The 15,222-nt window shown below is 37.6% G+C and overlaps 2 protein-coding genes across 10 annotated transcripts in view; one reads left to right on the forward strand and one right to left on the reverse strand.

Annotated features, from left to right (window-relative positions):
* CDIN1 (CDAN1 interacting nuclease 1) overlaps positions 1-15,222 on the forward strand; it is a 146,141-nt gene that overhangs the window by 116,871 nt on the left and 14,048 nt on the right. For 3 of the 9 annotated variants that reach the window (XM_055813306.1, XM_005234609.4, XM_027782695.2), the window contains one exon: positions 8,587-11,506. In XM_055813306.1, the coding sequence (XP_055669281.1) occupies positions 8,587-8,722 (136 nt within the window). In that variant the 3' untranslated portion in view covers positions 8,723-11,506. Of the gene's footprint in view, positions 1-8,586; positions 11,507-15,222 lie in introns of those variants that run through there. The other 6 variants (XR_003553241.2, XR_008748632.1, XR_008748667.1 and 3 more) reach the window with 5 other exon arrangements.
* The window catches only part of LOC114011378 (translation initiation factor IF-2-like), a 46,902-nt gene continuing 43,821 nt past the window's right edge, over positions 12,142-15,222 (reverse strand). The window contains exon 3 of the mRNA XM_055813524.1: positions 12,142-12,923. Within this exon, the coding sequence (XP_055669499.1) occupies positions 12,787-12,923 (137 nt within the window). The 3' untranslated portion in view covers positions 12,142-12,786. The remainder of the gene's footprint in view (positions 12,924-15,222) is intronic.

Here is a 15,222-nt window from a genome sequence, read left to right on the forward strand (position 1 = left end):
ACACAGGTATGTAGTGCATTTCTTTATCAACATTTTTGCTATCAAAATTTGCTGAACAACTCCAATTAGTTTGGTTCTATCATGCAGTAATTATTAAACAAAGATCAATTGCTGGGAAAGCAGTTCTGAGTCCTCTGTTAAATGCACTCTTGGTGTATCCTGTCACTCTGGCAAGCGCTGTCACCAGATAAACAGCTGCACAGAAAGAAAGGATTGCTGCAAACTCTGAGGCACTCACAGATTATTCAGATATCATCTTGCACTGGCCTTAGGATGGCCTGTTACTTCCAGCCCTAAAAATAAACAACTATTAATCACCTAATGGCAGCATGAGTTGACCAGCACTTATGGCTGCCGGGACCTCAATCTAACTGTACTCAAAAGCTTTTCCCATGTTTTCTGTCACCCGGGATAAGAGGCAGTTTGCAGCCAAGCATTCCTTTGGGAGGACTGCTGTGAGTATAACAAAATGTTTGAAATAACCTCAGTAACTCCTTTCAACACTGATCTACAGCTTCAGATGTGCAGAATCAAACAATAGCAGCCTTGCATCGACAGTCTGTGGGGAGTGAACTAATGGCATGAGGTTTTCTCAGGGAAAGGGAGTAACAAGCAAGTACCTCAGTGGCGGTTCTTTGCCTGGGTGTAATCAGAAAGCATTGCTTCCAGCGACAATATATAGAATAATTCTGTGGTGCAAACCTGCCACCTTTTCTCCACACCTTTTCAAAGGATGCCAACATTCTTGCAGTGTCTTAACTGGTAAATACAAGTAGCGTAACTTTAATAAACTAGTAATCAAATTGCATGTTGCAGGATGAAAGGGTATTGCTGCTTTGAACAGGAACACATTAATGCCCTTGTAGAGATACAGTAAAACAATTTTCTGACCCTGAATTCTAAAAGACAAATATGTAGATGCAACAGCTAATACAGAATATTAGACTCTGTCCACAAGAAAAGAATTTATGAAACTTCTGAAAAAGAAGATGTAGAAAGCTTTCTTATATTGTGCCTTTCAGATTGAGGTTTTTTGATTGAGCTTCTTCTGCTTAGTTATGCCCATCATGCAGGATGCCTGAATCACTTTGCCCAGTATTGAGATGGTTAAGTCATGTAAGATACTTATATTCCAGGGAAACTTGGATGGACCTACCTCCAAATTACCAAGTAAGGTACCTGGAACACTGTCTTTTATTTCTTTTACATAGATACTGGAACTAACTTCCCACATAGCTAAAATGTGTTGTTTTCCAAAATGCATATGGAAGTGATCTTCCCTAAAGCCAAAGACAACTTTGGCTGTCATTTCCATGAAACAGCCCAGCAGTGTAAGGATTAACAATTTCTTTTCTAAAATGTTGGTGTTGAGTACCATGTTAATTTTCAGTACATCAGCCCAATCCTGCGGTACAAACATAAGGGGCACATTATAGTCTCTCTTTACAGCACAGAACCTTACAGTCTGATGTGCTGAAGGTGCTGAGACTGGGGAAAAAAAATAAAAAATTTACCTTAAGTACACACAGTCACTTTGAGAGATGAGCATCTGGAACACTATTAATAAACAACAAAGTAATATGTTTCAGTAGTAGTTAGGACATGAACCAACAAAACCTGAGAAATTCAGAGTTCACTCAAGGCTCTCGTCTTAAATGACGAGCTGCCTTGAGCCAGTATGTGTTTTCTTTCTCACTCGCTGCATCAGTTTTCACTTAGAAAGCCTTGATCCTTGTAAATCAGTGAAGCCTTAATGTTATTTAATCATAGCTTTTAAAAGTTATTTCCATGAGAACTGTATTTTTTAAAAAAACTAACTTGTCATTGAGGATTATAAAAATCCTTTATTTGCCTGGAGAACAGTACTCAGATCTGAATGAATAAGTGTAAGTGAAGAATGTGTTTCGACAGTTTGTTTATTAAAAATGTATTATGCAGCTAAAAGTTATATTGTATTTATAATATTTTAATGACAGTGCCTTGCACAGGTTTTGATGCATTCTATTAATATGCATTTAAAAATTGTGCTATGCAAAATTCTAAAATATTTTAAATGGTCTCTTATATCCACATAAATATCACTTGATTTGATTTCTATTTCTGCAAATGCCAAAAGCAATTACATCATATTATAAGCCTGATGAAATGCTGCTATTTGATTGATGCCTTAACAGTCATTGCAGAGATAAAAAGACAGCAAATATAAAAAAAAGCTCATTAAGATTTAATCATATCCAGGAGAGGTGTGACTATAGAGACAGAGGCCTGATATTAGTTTCCCTCCACCTTTTTTTTCACCTGACAACTCCAGCTTCCACATCAGCTGCATATTACATCAGTATCTGGTGTTCATGGAAATGCCTACCTTTCTCAGCCCAACAGAAATTCCCACTTTTTAGTCAAAACCTCCTTGGAAGTGGGAGTATCATAGCGTATTAATAGACTTTAATTTTTTTTCCTTGTCTTCTGTAAAAATAAGACTTCCCCCAACTACTGTGGTAACATCAAAGCTTAAAGCAGATTAGGTTTTACTTGTTTAATTTTACCTTAAGCAGCATAAACTGGGTGCCTGGATCCTTGAGACATAATATGCTGCCAGCTTCTGTGTGTAATTGATACAGTGCTTGCTAGTGCTATGGACAAGTTTCCTATTATCTTTAAAAGTATGTGATTGGAACGTCTTAATTTTTTTTCTTGAGTCACATTTACAAATATTTTTTTTTTGCGGTTGCTACTGCAGGAAGACAAGCTTAAGGGAGTTCGACCCAAAAATATTGTAGCCTTCTGAGTTTCAGATTAAGGATCAGATTTTTATAGCAAAAAATGTCATTCAGTTACTTGATTTTACTAAGTATTGGAAATTTTTTTCTTTCTTTTAACCAGACTTGGTGAAGTCAAGGAAACAAGATGCTGTGTAATGTGTTGAAGGCATCGGGTTTTTAAATCTGTGTGAGAGTGTGTGTGTCTGGATCACAAAAGTGTGTGAAGGGTCTAAAACATAATGAAGATGATAAAACCTCACAGTTACCTTTAAAGTGCATTGAGAGTTTTTAAAATGTGCTCAAGTCCCTTTATTTGATTTTAAAACTCTATATGAGCGAACAGTAGCAGAAACACCTTGTTATAAACTATTCTGAACTAGGCTTGTGATAGTTGTTTAAATAGAAAATTTCTTGCTAATCAGAATCAGTTTCTGAGCAGTGGCCATTAAATGTTTGCCAAGATCTATAATGCTATGTCATCAGCAGTAGTAAACTGGTCTAGACGTAAGGAAGTTGGCTGACTGATGCCAGTTGACCTTACTTGAAAATGTGGTCTGCAGTTGTTGCCTCCTAGCCTACCTCTGCCAATATCTAAATTCCCTCACTGACACAAATGAGACTGGTACAAGTACACTAAGGTAAAGTTGTGAGTCCTTAAACAGTAAACATATTAGATATTGGGGATGGGGGGTGGGGGGTGTAATTATTATCTTCAGGATTTATTAGAACTACAAGAAAAACGAGTTTACTCACAAGTGTGATTTTCAAGAACCATCTTAAATTGACTTAGAAAGTAACAATTTATTTGTGATTTGTTATAATTCCCTTTTCCCAGGAAATAAGTAGTGATGTGCAAGTGGTAATGCTCTATTTTGCTTGATATTTAAAAAGAAAAGCATGGAAACAAAGCCAGCTTTTTAGCTGGCACTGTTGATGATCTGACATTAAAAAGTGAGGGACCAGAATGCAGTCCTTCAAAGACATATTCAGATGTGACCTTCATAATTAAAATCGCCAACCAGGTAGACTGCTATGCTTTCGTATAACACAAATATTCATCTGAATCTGTTTTATAAAATACTTGCTTAAATACATGCATATTAGAAATAATAATTCATATGCCAGCATTTCATTATGAGAGTCTCTTGGAATTAAAGTTATTTACGTTATGCTGAGATGCTTACAACCCATCTATAACAAATAGACTAAAAATAAATAAAGTGAACATTTATTTAAAAACAATTGCAAGATGTTTTACATTTCTGCTCAGTATTGAGCACTGTGTTGAAAATACATTTTTCATAAAACCACATGCAAGGCTTTTTGATGGTGAAAAAATCCACTTGCAACAGCCACATGTCTAGACAAATCCTTAGAAGCTAGTACGGACCCCACACAGACATTCCAGAAGAAAAGGCATTGTTAGAGAGTAGTTTCTCTTGAAGTGAAGTAGAATATGTGTGAGGCTACTAGGCCACTTTGATAAATAAATAAAAGTCTTTCTTCTTTTCCAGCACAAAACTGGTTCAACTGGAGGGCAAGTTAAACCCAGATTCACATTTTACATAGTTTTCCTTTCCCTGTTTTTTTCTTAAGTGATCCCTTGGCTTATACAAAGATGCGATTTTGGGTGTTTGTTTGTTTGGTTTTTTTTAAGTTGGTTGGTTGGTTGTTTTAGGAAGAAGAACCGTTTCACTTTGGATTATCTGAATTTTACCTTCCTGGCTTTTCAGCACGTCTCTGTGAAACTCCTTTCCAATAACAGAGCCCAGTGTCCCAGGATTATCAATGTACAAGTCTATACTCCTTTAACTATGGGTGCCTTTCAAAATGGATGGCATTAAACCAGTACGTAAGATCCTCTGAACACTCTTGAAGTAGTGCAAACCTGACTTTATAGAGTAGTGTGGTCAGACATAAGCTTTATCTAAAGCACTGTTGAGCCCGTATCTGTATTTAACTACGCTCAAGCTATATCTTACCACCTCCAGGATCTATCTCAAATGCTTCAGCTGATTCTTTGGAAGACACCGTCTGCTGCCCTTAGACTAAATTTAGCCTTCTATAGCAAGCCTAAATTAGATCTAAACTAATCCATGGGCTTTTGTAAGCCTGCTCTCCTCTTGCCATGCCGTGGGGTCATAAGCCTGCCTGCCTCCCCCGTTGGCACTTGGGGCACTCCCGCCCCACACTGAAGTGCAGCTGGGTTGGCTTCGGCTGCCTGGTAGCCACAGCTTCTGATGTCAAAACTAGATAATGACTAAACCAGGATGTATATGATATGATAATAACTACATACTTATTGGTTGATTTTTAAGTAAACTGACGCAACCTGTGTGGACAATTTTCACTTGCTATGTTTATTATATTTTGAAGTAAGCTTGCCTCTCTATTTCCTGTTTATTCTATGTTTACTGCGTGGAATTAACCAAACCTTAGTTAGCTGAATTTCTTTTCACCTCTAAAAAGAAATTCTATATGATAGTAAAACTCTGAAAGTAATAGTTTCACTGGAATAGGTAAAACTACAGTTCTGTATAACTTCTGGGCACATTCTTTCATACCTAAGCTTTCCAAGGTAAAAACTAAAGACAGAGGAGGAAAAGGCATATTTTTAAGCATTTATGCACTTTTTCTGAGCAAGAACAAAATCAATAGTACTCCATAGTCTGTTTACATTCTAAGCTTGATTTTTGTTTTAAGCTTAAACTTTATCCAATGTGTCTTTCATATGAAATGGGATAACCTGGCCTATATTGCATACCGTACCTATATAGTTGTCGAACCATTTGGTACATTCAAAGCTTTTTTCTCCTCCTCAGAGCTACTCAATGCGTACCCTTTCCATAGCAATACAAAGTAAGCATTCTGTGATTTTGGTTTATTCCCCCGTGTAAACCAGGGTCAATCCCTGACTTGTTGAGCGTCACGGTTGATGCAGAAATACATTTGTAGCTTTACTTTGTCATTTGCAGCACTGAGTTTTGTTCTTCATAGTGTCATATCTGGGTTTTGGAATTAAAAGGGGTAGTGCTTACTTCTAGGTTACACCTCCCTACCTCATCCCCTTACACAAAAAGGTTAAGTGTCTTTTCAAATTAAGGCAGCAGTAATTAACCAGTGGCATTGTTTGTGATTTGCCAACTCTGGGTGTTAATGAGAGAGAAATTAGCACTTAGCAGCAGGAGTTCCTGATAGTCAGTGGCAAATGCTTAATGTACCAACAAGTTAATTTTGGTCTTAAGTACTGCACTTAAGTGTTTTTGAACAAAAGTATGGTACTTTTTTATGTGATCATACATATGGGCTGTGTGATATGGAGCTGTAACAGGAGTAACACAATGTAGTGGAAAACAGTGCAACCTACGTGGCACAGGGCAAATCGGTTTTTTATAATAACACAGTCAAAAGCAGGATGGATGGATGTTTTCAGGCTAAAGATGCACTTGCTCCTCTAATTAACAGTATGCAGATGTTCTTGTATATAAATTTTTCCATCAAATTTGGCATTTCTGAACATATTGTTTTAAGCACAAATTTTTACTGGAAAATTGTGCTTGAGCTGTGACGATTTGCTAGAAGGACATAGTTTAGCCTTCTGATGTGTCTTGAAAGATTAATTTTATTAAAAATTTCGATTTCAAAAAATAACAAATTACTTAAGCGTAGTGCCCAATGTATTTTATGGTGGACAGGGGATTCAGATTGCCACAGGGAGCAAAATGAGCCCCTCAAAACTTGGGTTGAGCAGCTGCTGATTAGCATCAAGATTTTACCTGGCACGTGCGCTCGTAATAAGTACTTGTGTATGTTTCATAGCTTCTGCCTTGCATAAAATAGCCCATTAGAAATGTTAGGTATACTCCCTATCTTCTAAGGGGAGGTCCTTTTAAAATAACTTTGGTTAGTACATGAGTACATCCCCACCCAATTACCCCTTATATTATGTTCGACTAATGTGGGAACAGATAACGTAGTCTGTGAAATAAAAGCAAGCCCATCCTGCATCAGCAGTTACTGCCTCTCATCAGAGTTAGTGGGCATCAGTCCTTGGCTTCGCTTGCCGTTTGCTCTTGCTCCTGCTAGGCTGGCTGCCCTCTGTGGTCCGGTGGGGTTGTGCCCCGTGTGAATTTAAGCAAAAGGAAACGGAGAGAAGCCCTTTGAGACAGTAGAGGCTGAAGCTGTTGGGCAGCAAGAGGAAACTTGGGAATTGGATGTAGGCGGCATCGTCCTTCTGCATGAGCCACTTTTCAGTCTGTGCTTTATTCACTGCTAAGTAGGTTTGAATATGTTGGCTAGTATAGCTGGGTTTGTCAGAGTTTTAGCATTTCCACTTTCAAATGTCATCTTTCAGTTGCAAAAAAGCACATTTGCCAGCGTTGCCTCAGCTATGCTGAGGGGTAATTTACTCTGCCACTAAACTGCAACCACTTCTAGGCTGAAGAGTTGTAGCCATAAACTGAAATGTTACAATGCTGTGCAGCAGTCTGGGGCAAAAGACTACCGTATCTAATTGAAACTGCAGGAGGAAGCCACAGGGGTTTCTTCTTCCTTTGATGCCTGTTCCATTACATGAGCACATCAAATAGAGTTTTCCCTCCATTGTTGGAAAGAAACCACCCTAATGAAGCTGGTCTGGCACTACCCATGGTTTTGAGTGCTTGTATTGTCTGCTACGTGGACATTTAGGTTACCGTGCACCACCCCCCCAACACATTTTCATTATAATTAAACATTTAAAAAAATAGGCTACCATATTGGTAAAGTCCTGAGTGTGGCTCTGCATGCAAACCATTACATGACATTCTATTGAACTTTTTCTTGTACAGACGGTATCTAACAGCTCATCCTGCACTGTTGTTTTTGGCAAGTTCACTACAGCATATAATAAATCAAGGAAAGAAAAAGCTTTTTGGCCTAATGTTGTACAGACTGCTGTAATGTTAGACTACAGAAAGCAGTTCTGTTTTTAGACATCCTTTTACTAACCCAACATTCATAATTTATGATTTCACTGTAAAATTCCTGCAACACTACACCAAAAGTAGTGCTGCCCTTTAATTAAGTGCTCTCAGTAGGAAAAACGTGAAACTGATGTGCAAAACATATCGCAGTACACAGTGATTGATAGTGATTACTTCTTTATGAACCCAGCCTGAAGGTCTGAACTTCCTGATGGGTAAAATAGTCCATGGGGCTACTTCCTGAGATTGCCTAGTGGGGATCAGTCAGAGTTAGCAATATCTGAGGAATTCCTGAGGCACATTTCACAGACACTGCAGCAGTAACTCTATTTCTTTCTGAATTGTGCTTTACGTTAATAGTTACCTGAGTAAGAGCTCATTGTTATTTTTTAAAGATTATATTTTAAAGATTTGTCGTTATTTTCATGATGCTGTAATTTGCATGAACTGGAGCTTGCGTAAACCCATGTATTTTTAGTGCCTGCACACCCAAATCGGGAAAAGCAGAGTGCATGGCAAGAGACTTCTGTGTGTATCAAAGTTACTAGATGTTATTTAATATTTCAGGCATAGGGTCTATTTTAATGATATATGCAGAGTACTTAAAGGAAGAAACAAAGCTGATGTGGATTGTTTGAGTCTCTAAATAGCATTTTTAGTCATGGAATCAAGTGTTAATGACATATGTCAATTCAATGTTGATTAAAATCTGAAAATTAAATGGAGGTCAAATACTCTCCCCAATTTTGCAGATTTAATTTTGCAAATTAACAGATTTACTTGTGTTGGAGTCACAGAGGTGGGAAATAAAAGTTCACCTAGCACAGTCACGTGAGTTCGTTTTCTTTTTTGCGTGATAGATTTGGCCCTGGATTGGTCATCTACTGGTACGGATTTATTGAAGAGCTGGACTGCCATCGTGAACGCGGTATCCTGCTGAAAGACTGCTTTCCTACTGACATCGTGACTCTGCGACACAGCATGGCTCAGTGCTGATGTTGGGAGGAAGAGGTAAATCCGGAAGCAATTTTACTTTCCTGCAGTGTAAACTGATGGCAGCATCTGCCCTGAACTTCAGCTGAACTCCTGCTGCCCGCCCTTACGCTACTGCCTCCTTACACAAACATATCAAGAGTTTCTGTTTTGCTTCAGACCTCTGTTGTGATCAGCCAAAAACGACAGACACAACCCACTCATTATCAGCATTTCTGTCTCTGTCAAACAGCTAGTTTCTAGATACTCATAATCTTTCTTCCTTCCGGATGGCTGCTTCTAACATTCTAAACAAAGACAAAAATGCACAACAAAAGGTGCAACTTTCAGTTCTTACCCCTGTTACGGAATCACTGTTAAAAATAAGTAGCTTTTTATGGTTTCACTCACAAGTTTACTCAGTGCTAGTGATCTGACTGAAACACCTACAGTGATGTGGAAAATTGGTAAAGACTCTTATTCTGGGACTTAAAAAGAATATAATGCACAGCTCCTAAAGCACAAGTGGTAAGACAGGATCACGTAAGTTCTGGCTGTTACAGTAAATAGCCAGGTTTGAGGACGATAATTTGTATATGTGTTTCATCACTATCTGATTGCTAAAATCAACAACGGCATCCCAAGTAATCAACTGAAAAATATCTAAGTTAGGGGATTTTTAGAGAAGAGGCGAAAGTGAAGAGCAAGGGTTTATTTTATGGATATGAGCCTGTGAAGTTTGAAGCTAGTTTTGTGGGGGTTTTAATAAGCATTTTAATGACTTAAAAATAACTTGTGTTTTGTCTTTTCCTCCCCGCTCCCTCCCCGGAACCTAGACCTAGGAAGTCTCTTAACTGACTTTAAGGAAGGAATCGGTCTTGACCCCTGTAGGTACTGTAACATACCATTTTCTGGCATACTGAAGTCCAAAAGAACAATGTGTGGGAGCTCTCTATGTGGGTTACTTCTGAAGAAGATTACCATCCTGGTGTTCAAGAAGGGGAGTGAATAAAAGGTAAAACAGTGCTTCATACTGGATCAGTTCCACAAGACAAATGAAGCACACAAATAGGCATGTTCCCTGCATACTTGCGTATTCTTGCAAGAGCATTGTTGTTCTCTTGTTGGAACCACCAAAATCAGAGGTACCTTGGGGTGGCTGTTAGCCCTCCTTGAAGTTCTGAGGAGTTCAGAACTCATTTTGTTTCCATCCTCATGGCCTCTCAGAGGGGCAGTATGGGGGCTTAGATTTGTGCTTGCAGTTAGAGATTTCTTTAAAATAGCAGCTTATTGGGCTTGGCACACTTTAATACTCTTTTCTTTGCTAACTTGCATTCAGGAAAGAACAAACTATTTTTAAAAGTCAATGAGAGCCATGCGTGTATGCTCACTGCGTTCAGATTTTTGGAGAAGCAGAGGTTCGGATTCTGTTGTAGAATTAAAGGTGTGATAACAGTTGCCCTCAAGCACAAGTTGATAACCTCTTCCCTAAGGAAATGGTCTTTAAAACATTGTGATGCATATTCATCATCTTCTTTCAGTTGAGGTGATACTTTTTGTGCCTGTATGATTTCAAAAATCACATGCAGACTTTTTACAGTCTTGCCTTGAGTTAAAAGGGTATTAATCCTATTCAGGTTTTTTTCAGCTATAGTTTTCAGATGCATACAGTCAGTGTTATGTTAAATTTTTAGTTCTCACTTTAAAACTTTTTGATATGTTTCAGACAGGAGTTTATCACTTTGACTAATCTTTAATTTTCAGGAAAAAATATCCTTAGTCTTCCTGGTACTCTGTCCCTTGCTGCAGAGATAAGCTAGTATAGCTCCACTGCAGTGAGTTATTGTTGCACAGAGATTATTTTCCTGGGTTTTAATGTGTTATGGTGGAAAGATTTATTTTTAAAAGACTATTCAAACACCTGTAACTCATTTATGTTTAACTATTTAAGGTATTGTGCTTGGCTTATTTTACCTAACCGGCTTTCAGGATCTGACCATAAAGGTACACAGAAGGAATCTGTGAGGTATTCCTGCCTGATGCTACACAGAAGCTGCATTTAGGGTGTTGCTGCCTCTGGGACTTTTCACTGGGGTTTAGGTTAGTGGAATGTATAAAATCCAGAAGAAAATAAAAAAGAAAAAACAACTGAACATTATCCTAGTAGAAAATTCAGAAGTAACGGTTGTCTAAGTGAAATGGGTTTTAAGGGGAAACTGATTTTGTTTCAGCTAGTGCATATGCTTTCTGTTGTATGAAATCACTTAAATCAGCTTTTACATGATGCACTGATGTTGCTTTTTCTTTCTGAATAAATTAAATTTATCTGCACAGATGTTGAAAATTCTGCTCAACCTCCATCAAAGCTTTGCTTTATTTGTTTTTACATTAAACAAATTTATGCAGGCACACACAGATAAATCAGGTTAGGCTTGTATTTGTTTATTTATTCCTCTACCTAATGCTGTGACATAACAGGTTGGAAAGCAGTACAGCTGTCTTTAATCAAAGCTTTGACCTCATCTTTATATATTGCCCCCTTTAAGAATCTTTGTATTAGAATGAGGATGAAATAAGCCACAACAGTGTACATACTGTTCCAATTTCATTACATGCTATTGAACAAGCTTTGCCATCACAAAAAATTACACTGTGTTGCTGTTTTAAATGCTGAAAGCAGAACATTAAAAAATTAATATTACTTTGTTATTCCTACTTGTGTCTTGCAAAAAAACAGTCATTTGTGTATTTTCTCTGTTTATCAGCTGTAAACATCAACTTTAATATTAAAGAGGAGAGACTACTGTTTGTTTGTGAGTTGTTTGTTGTTTTTGTTGAACAACACTGTAGTCATTAGAACCTTAACATTAAAGCCAAATCCAGTTTTATGGAGTATTCTGTAGAGTGTGCTAATGAATTATGCCAAGCCAGAAAACAGAAGTGTGCATAAAACTGAATGATGTTCTCACTGGCATATATAGACTTGCCAAGCATCTGCTCTTCCAAGCACTGTAATAAGGCCTGATCTGAGCTTTAGGAATTGATGTAATTGTGTTGAACAGGGAAGTAAAACTTCCTTGTATAGACGGACCAACACAGTGGTGGGTCACACTCTAGTATAAAAAGAAAATATTTTTTTATCATTCTGGCATTCTGGGGATGCATTATTAGTATGAGTTTAATAATCTTTCCCTAAAGCCTGCTCAGAGCAGAATAAAACTTCTGATCGAAAGCTGAAGAAAAAGGACCAAATTTCTTACAGTGCTTACCTCATTACTATTTTATCACATTAATAGTACTGATAGTTCATTAATAATTTTCATCCTGTTTTGATATGTTTGCTCAAAAAGTCATTCACTCCTGGTATTTGCTTTTGGATTTCTCCACCATCTAGACTGCTAGAGAAGACTGTTCATGGCTCTTCCCATTTGCCTTTATTTCCATTAGCCTTTAAATCCTCCCCCCCCCCCTTTTAATTTCCCGTCTTTTTTAACCATTTCACATTTATTTATTCAGTATTCTCCCATTTGCCCTTGTTTCCCTTTGAAACGTCTGTGCTATGTTTTCTACTGCCTGCTTCTGTTTCTGATACTACATCTGAATGTTTCCAGTTCTGTATGCACTTGGGCTGACCCACCATCCCAACCCGTTTTGCTCTTACTCCAATTTAAATACCGGCCTTAGGAGCCCTGCAGACTGTCCTCAGATTTCCCCACCGCGTTGTAATGGCGAAGCAGTGTGCTGCTCTCCTTCGTTCTCTTGGTTTGCAGTCTAGGTCATTTCTGCAGGCTGGGCGCACTCACAGAGCAGAGCAGTAGTGCAGTCTAATCACTCCCACATTGAGAGTAGGGTTGACCAAGTTAAGAGTACACCTGTGCTACTAGAAAGTAGGCACAGCCAATATGAGGAATTCAGCCATTACAGTGGTCTTTTCTCACGCCTTGCTTGTGCAGCATTTCTGTAAGAAGGTTGGTTGAAGGCAAAGGTTTAGCTTTCCTCCTGTGCCAAAATCTACTTGGCTCAGAAGGGAGAGGATGGCTAGCTCCCCGGTTCCAAACCACAGTCATCCTAGCAAGAGCTTGTACATACTACAGGTTGTTCTTATTTACCAGAGTTGATGACGACTCCTTGAGGGTCAACAAAAAGTATGCAGAATTGAACTCAGTTTTTCCTTTTACTTCAGCTGAAGCAGTCAGGCTGTTTAGGTGGCTTTTGAAGGGATCATCTGCAGTTAAATGGTGAATACAGAGCAAGAATAACACTTGTTAGAAACATGCATTTGTTATTTTTAAGGATGAGATTATAATTACCTTAAGACAAATGCTACCCAAATATTAATTTAATATTAGGGAATAAAATAGGAGGCTGCCTGCAGAAACAAAACAAAAAAAATCCTCCTATCACGTTGTTCTAAATCACAAAAGACCATTTGTTGTGAATTTGGGGGTTATTCAGAAATAACCATTTTATTATGTTGACAAAAGAAGAAACCTCAAGGGCTTGCTCTTCACAGCAGTATGATAGGAACCTAAAGCGTGCCCATTGAAAAATGAACTAGCTAACAATGGGGGCTTGGCAGCAGCTTCACCATTTATAGAGAAACTGTCTATCTAGTACGAGCTGTATAAAATAGATCTCACTTAGGTTAGGGAAAGGTCACAAGTTAGACAAAGTTTGGATAGTCTAAATGCGTTACTAAAAACTAACTCTCCTGTGTATAGTAAATATTAATTGAACCTGTATTATTAAGAACATGCCAGGATTCAAAAGATTAAATAAGGAAGATGTAATTATGAGCTAAATAATAAACAGAGCAGTTTTAGTTCCCCTTGTGTTTTTCACTTTCCTGCTATTGTTTCATATATGGCTGTTATACAAAGAGCAGCTTAGGTCAGCTACTATAAATTATGGGTTTCGTACAATAGTAATCTACCAAAATTATTTCAGAGCTGGATCAAAGAGCTTCAAAAGACTTTTCAAAAACTTTTCCACATAATAAAAAGACTTCATTTTGATGCCCTATTTTTATAAGGATTTCTTGATTTAGAGTTGCATCTTACAGTATTCAGCTACTTGCATTCATATTATGTTATTGGAACACACAAGGTTTGCATAATTCATTTACAGCCTCAAATAAGCATGAAGTGGTAATATTAAAAAAAAAAAAACTTTTCTGCTCCATTTTTCAGGCTATATTTTTAAGCTTGTGTAAGTGAAAAGATTTTTGTTTGTGGGGTTTTTATTTAAGAAAAGCAGCAAGATTTCAGGTGAAATTTTATCTGACTTTCTTCCCTTTACAAACATGTAAGTTACAGTGGTAACAATCATCCACAATGATAACAATAATTTTGCTTAGTAGCTTTTATCTGGCATCTTGTCCCTGTGTGCGATGTTAGTCTGCCCTCACTCCTGGATGTGCTTTCACCTAACATGAACAATCCCACATCATCTGCACGGATCCATAGATGTGGCACTGCAACGTCAAAACAAAATGAAATGTCAATGCAAGCGTGTGGAGGCAAAGTAACAATATTGAAACCATGTCAGCGCGCATCTGCAGAGACCACGTTACTCTGTCAGTGTGATTTTAGGAAGATCACTTTGAAATGTATAAATGAAATGAAACTAAGTCAATTAGGTAATAACAGTTGTGGTTCAGGGATTAATTGAGGGCCTAAGGTGAAGCCAGTGACCATTAACCCCAGCTAGTTATTAATTCTCAGGGAGATATCCTTGGCTAAGGTTATTCTCATTATTAGAGAGTTGGGGTTGGGTTTTTTTCTCCTTTGTTGTGTAAATACTTTTTGCTGTTGCCTCTCAACAGTGATAGCACAAAGCGCAGTGTTGAAGGGCAGTACAAAGCATATTAGTGCCAAGTTAAGTTTTCATAGAAACTGAATCCACCTAATGCCAGGCAAAGGCGCTTTTTTAAATAGGTATTTAACAGATTTATCTTGATGTCCGGCTGACTTGTCTATAAACAGACAGAATTGCTATAATGTATTTACCTCTGAGAACCTGACGAATTAAAATAATATGAACATGGAAAAGTATCCATTCACGGAGCAACTACTGTTTGCATGGCCCAAGTATTCATGTTTAACATAAAGCAGACATGTAAAATGGTCAAACAGTAACAATATTAAATAATTATTTTTGAAAGTACCTAAACAAGCACCAAGTCAAGCTTACAAACTTTATGCAAATTCATGTTTCCAGAGTATAGGACTGTAGCATTAGGACACAAACATACAATATATTGTTCATCTAATACTATCAACAAGGGGTTTTTGCCAAGACCAATGTCTCTTTGTCCCAACGTGCTGTACAAACACATACAAAGTCTCTCTGTGTCTCTGTCCTAAGAAGAGATGACATAGGAGACTAGGTCAAAGGAATACAACTTTTTTCATATATTTATCTATATAAATACATGTACATTTATGTATAAACATACATATATAATATGCACATATTATTTCTGCTTTTAATAAATATCAGCTACCCTTTCTCTTACAGAAATT

Source organism: Falco peregrinus, chromosome 1 (assembly GCF_023634155.1).
Source record: "Falco peregrinus isolate bFalPer1 chromosome 1, bFalPer1.pri, whole genome shotgun sequence".
Classification (NCBI taxonomy): Eukaryota; Metazoa; Chordata; class Aves; order Falconiformes; family Falconidae; genus Falco; species Falco peregrinus.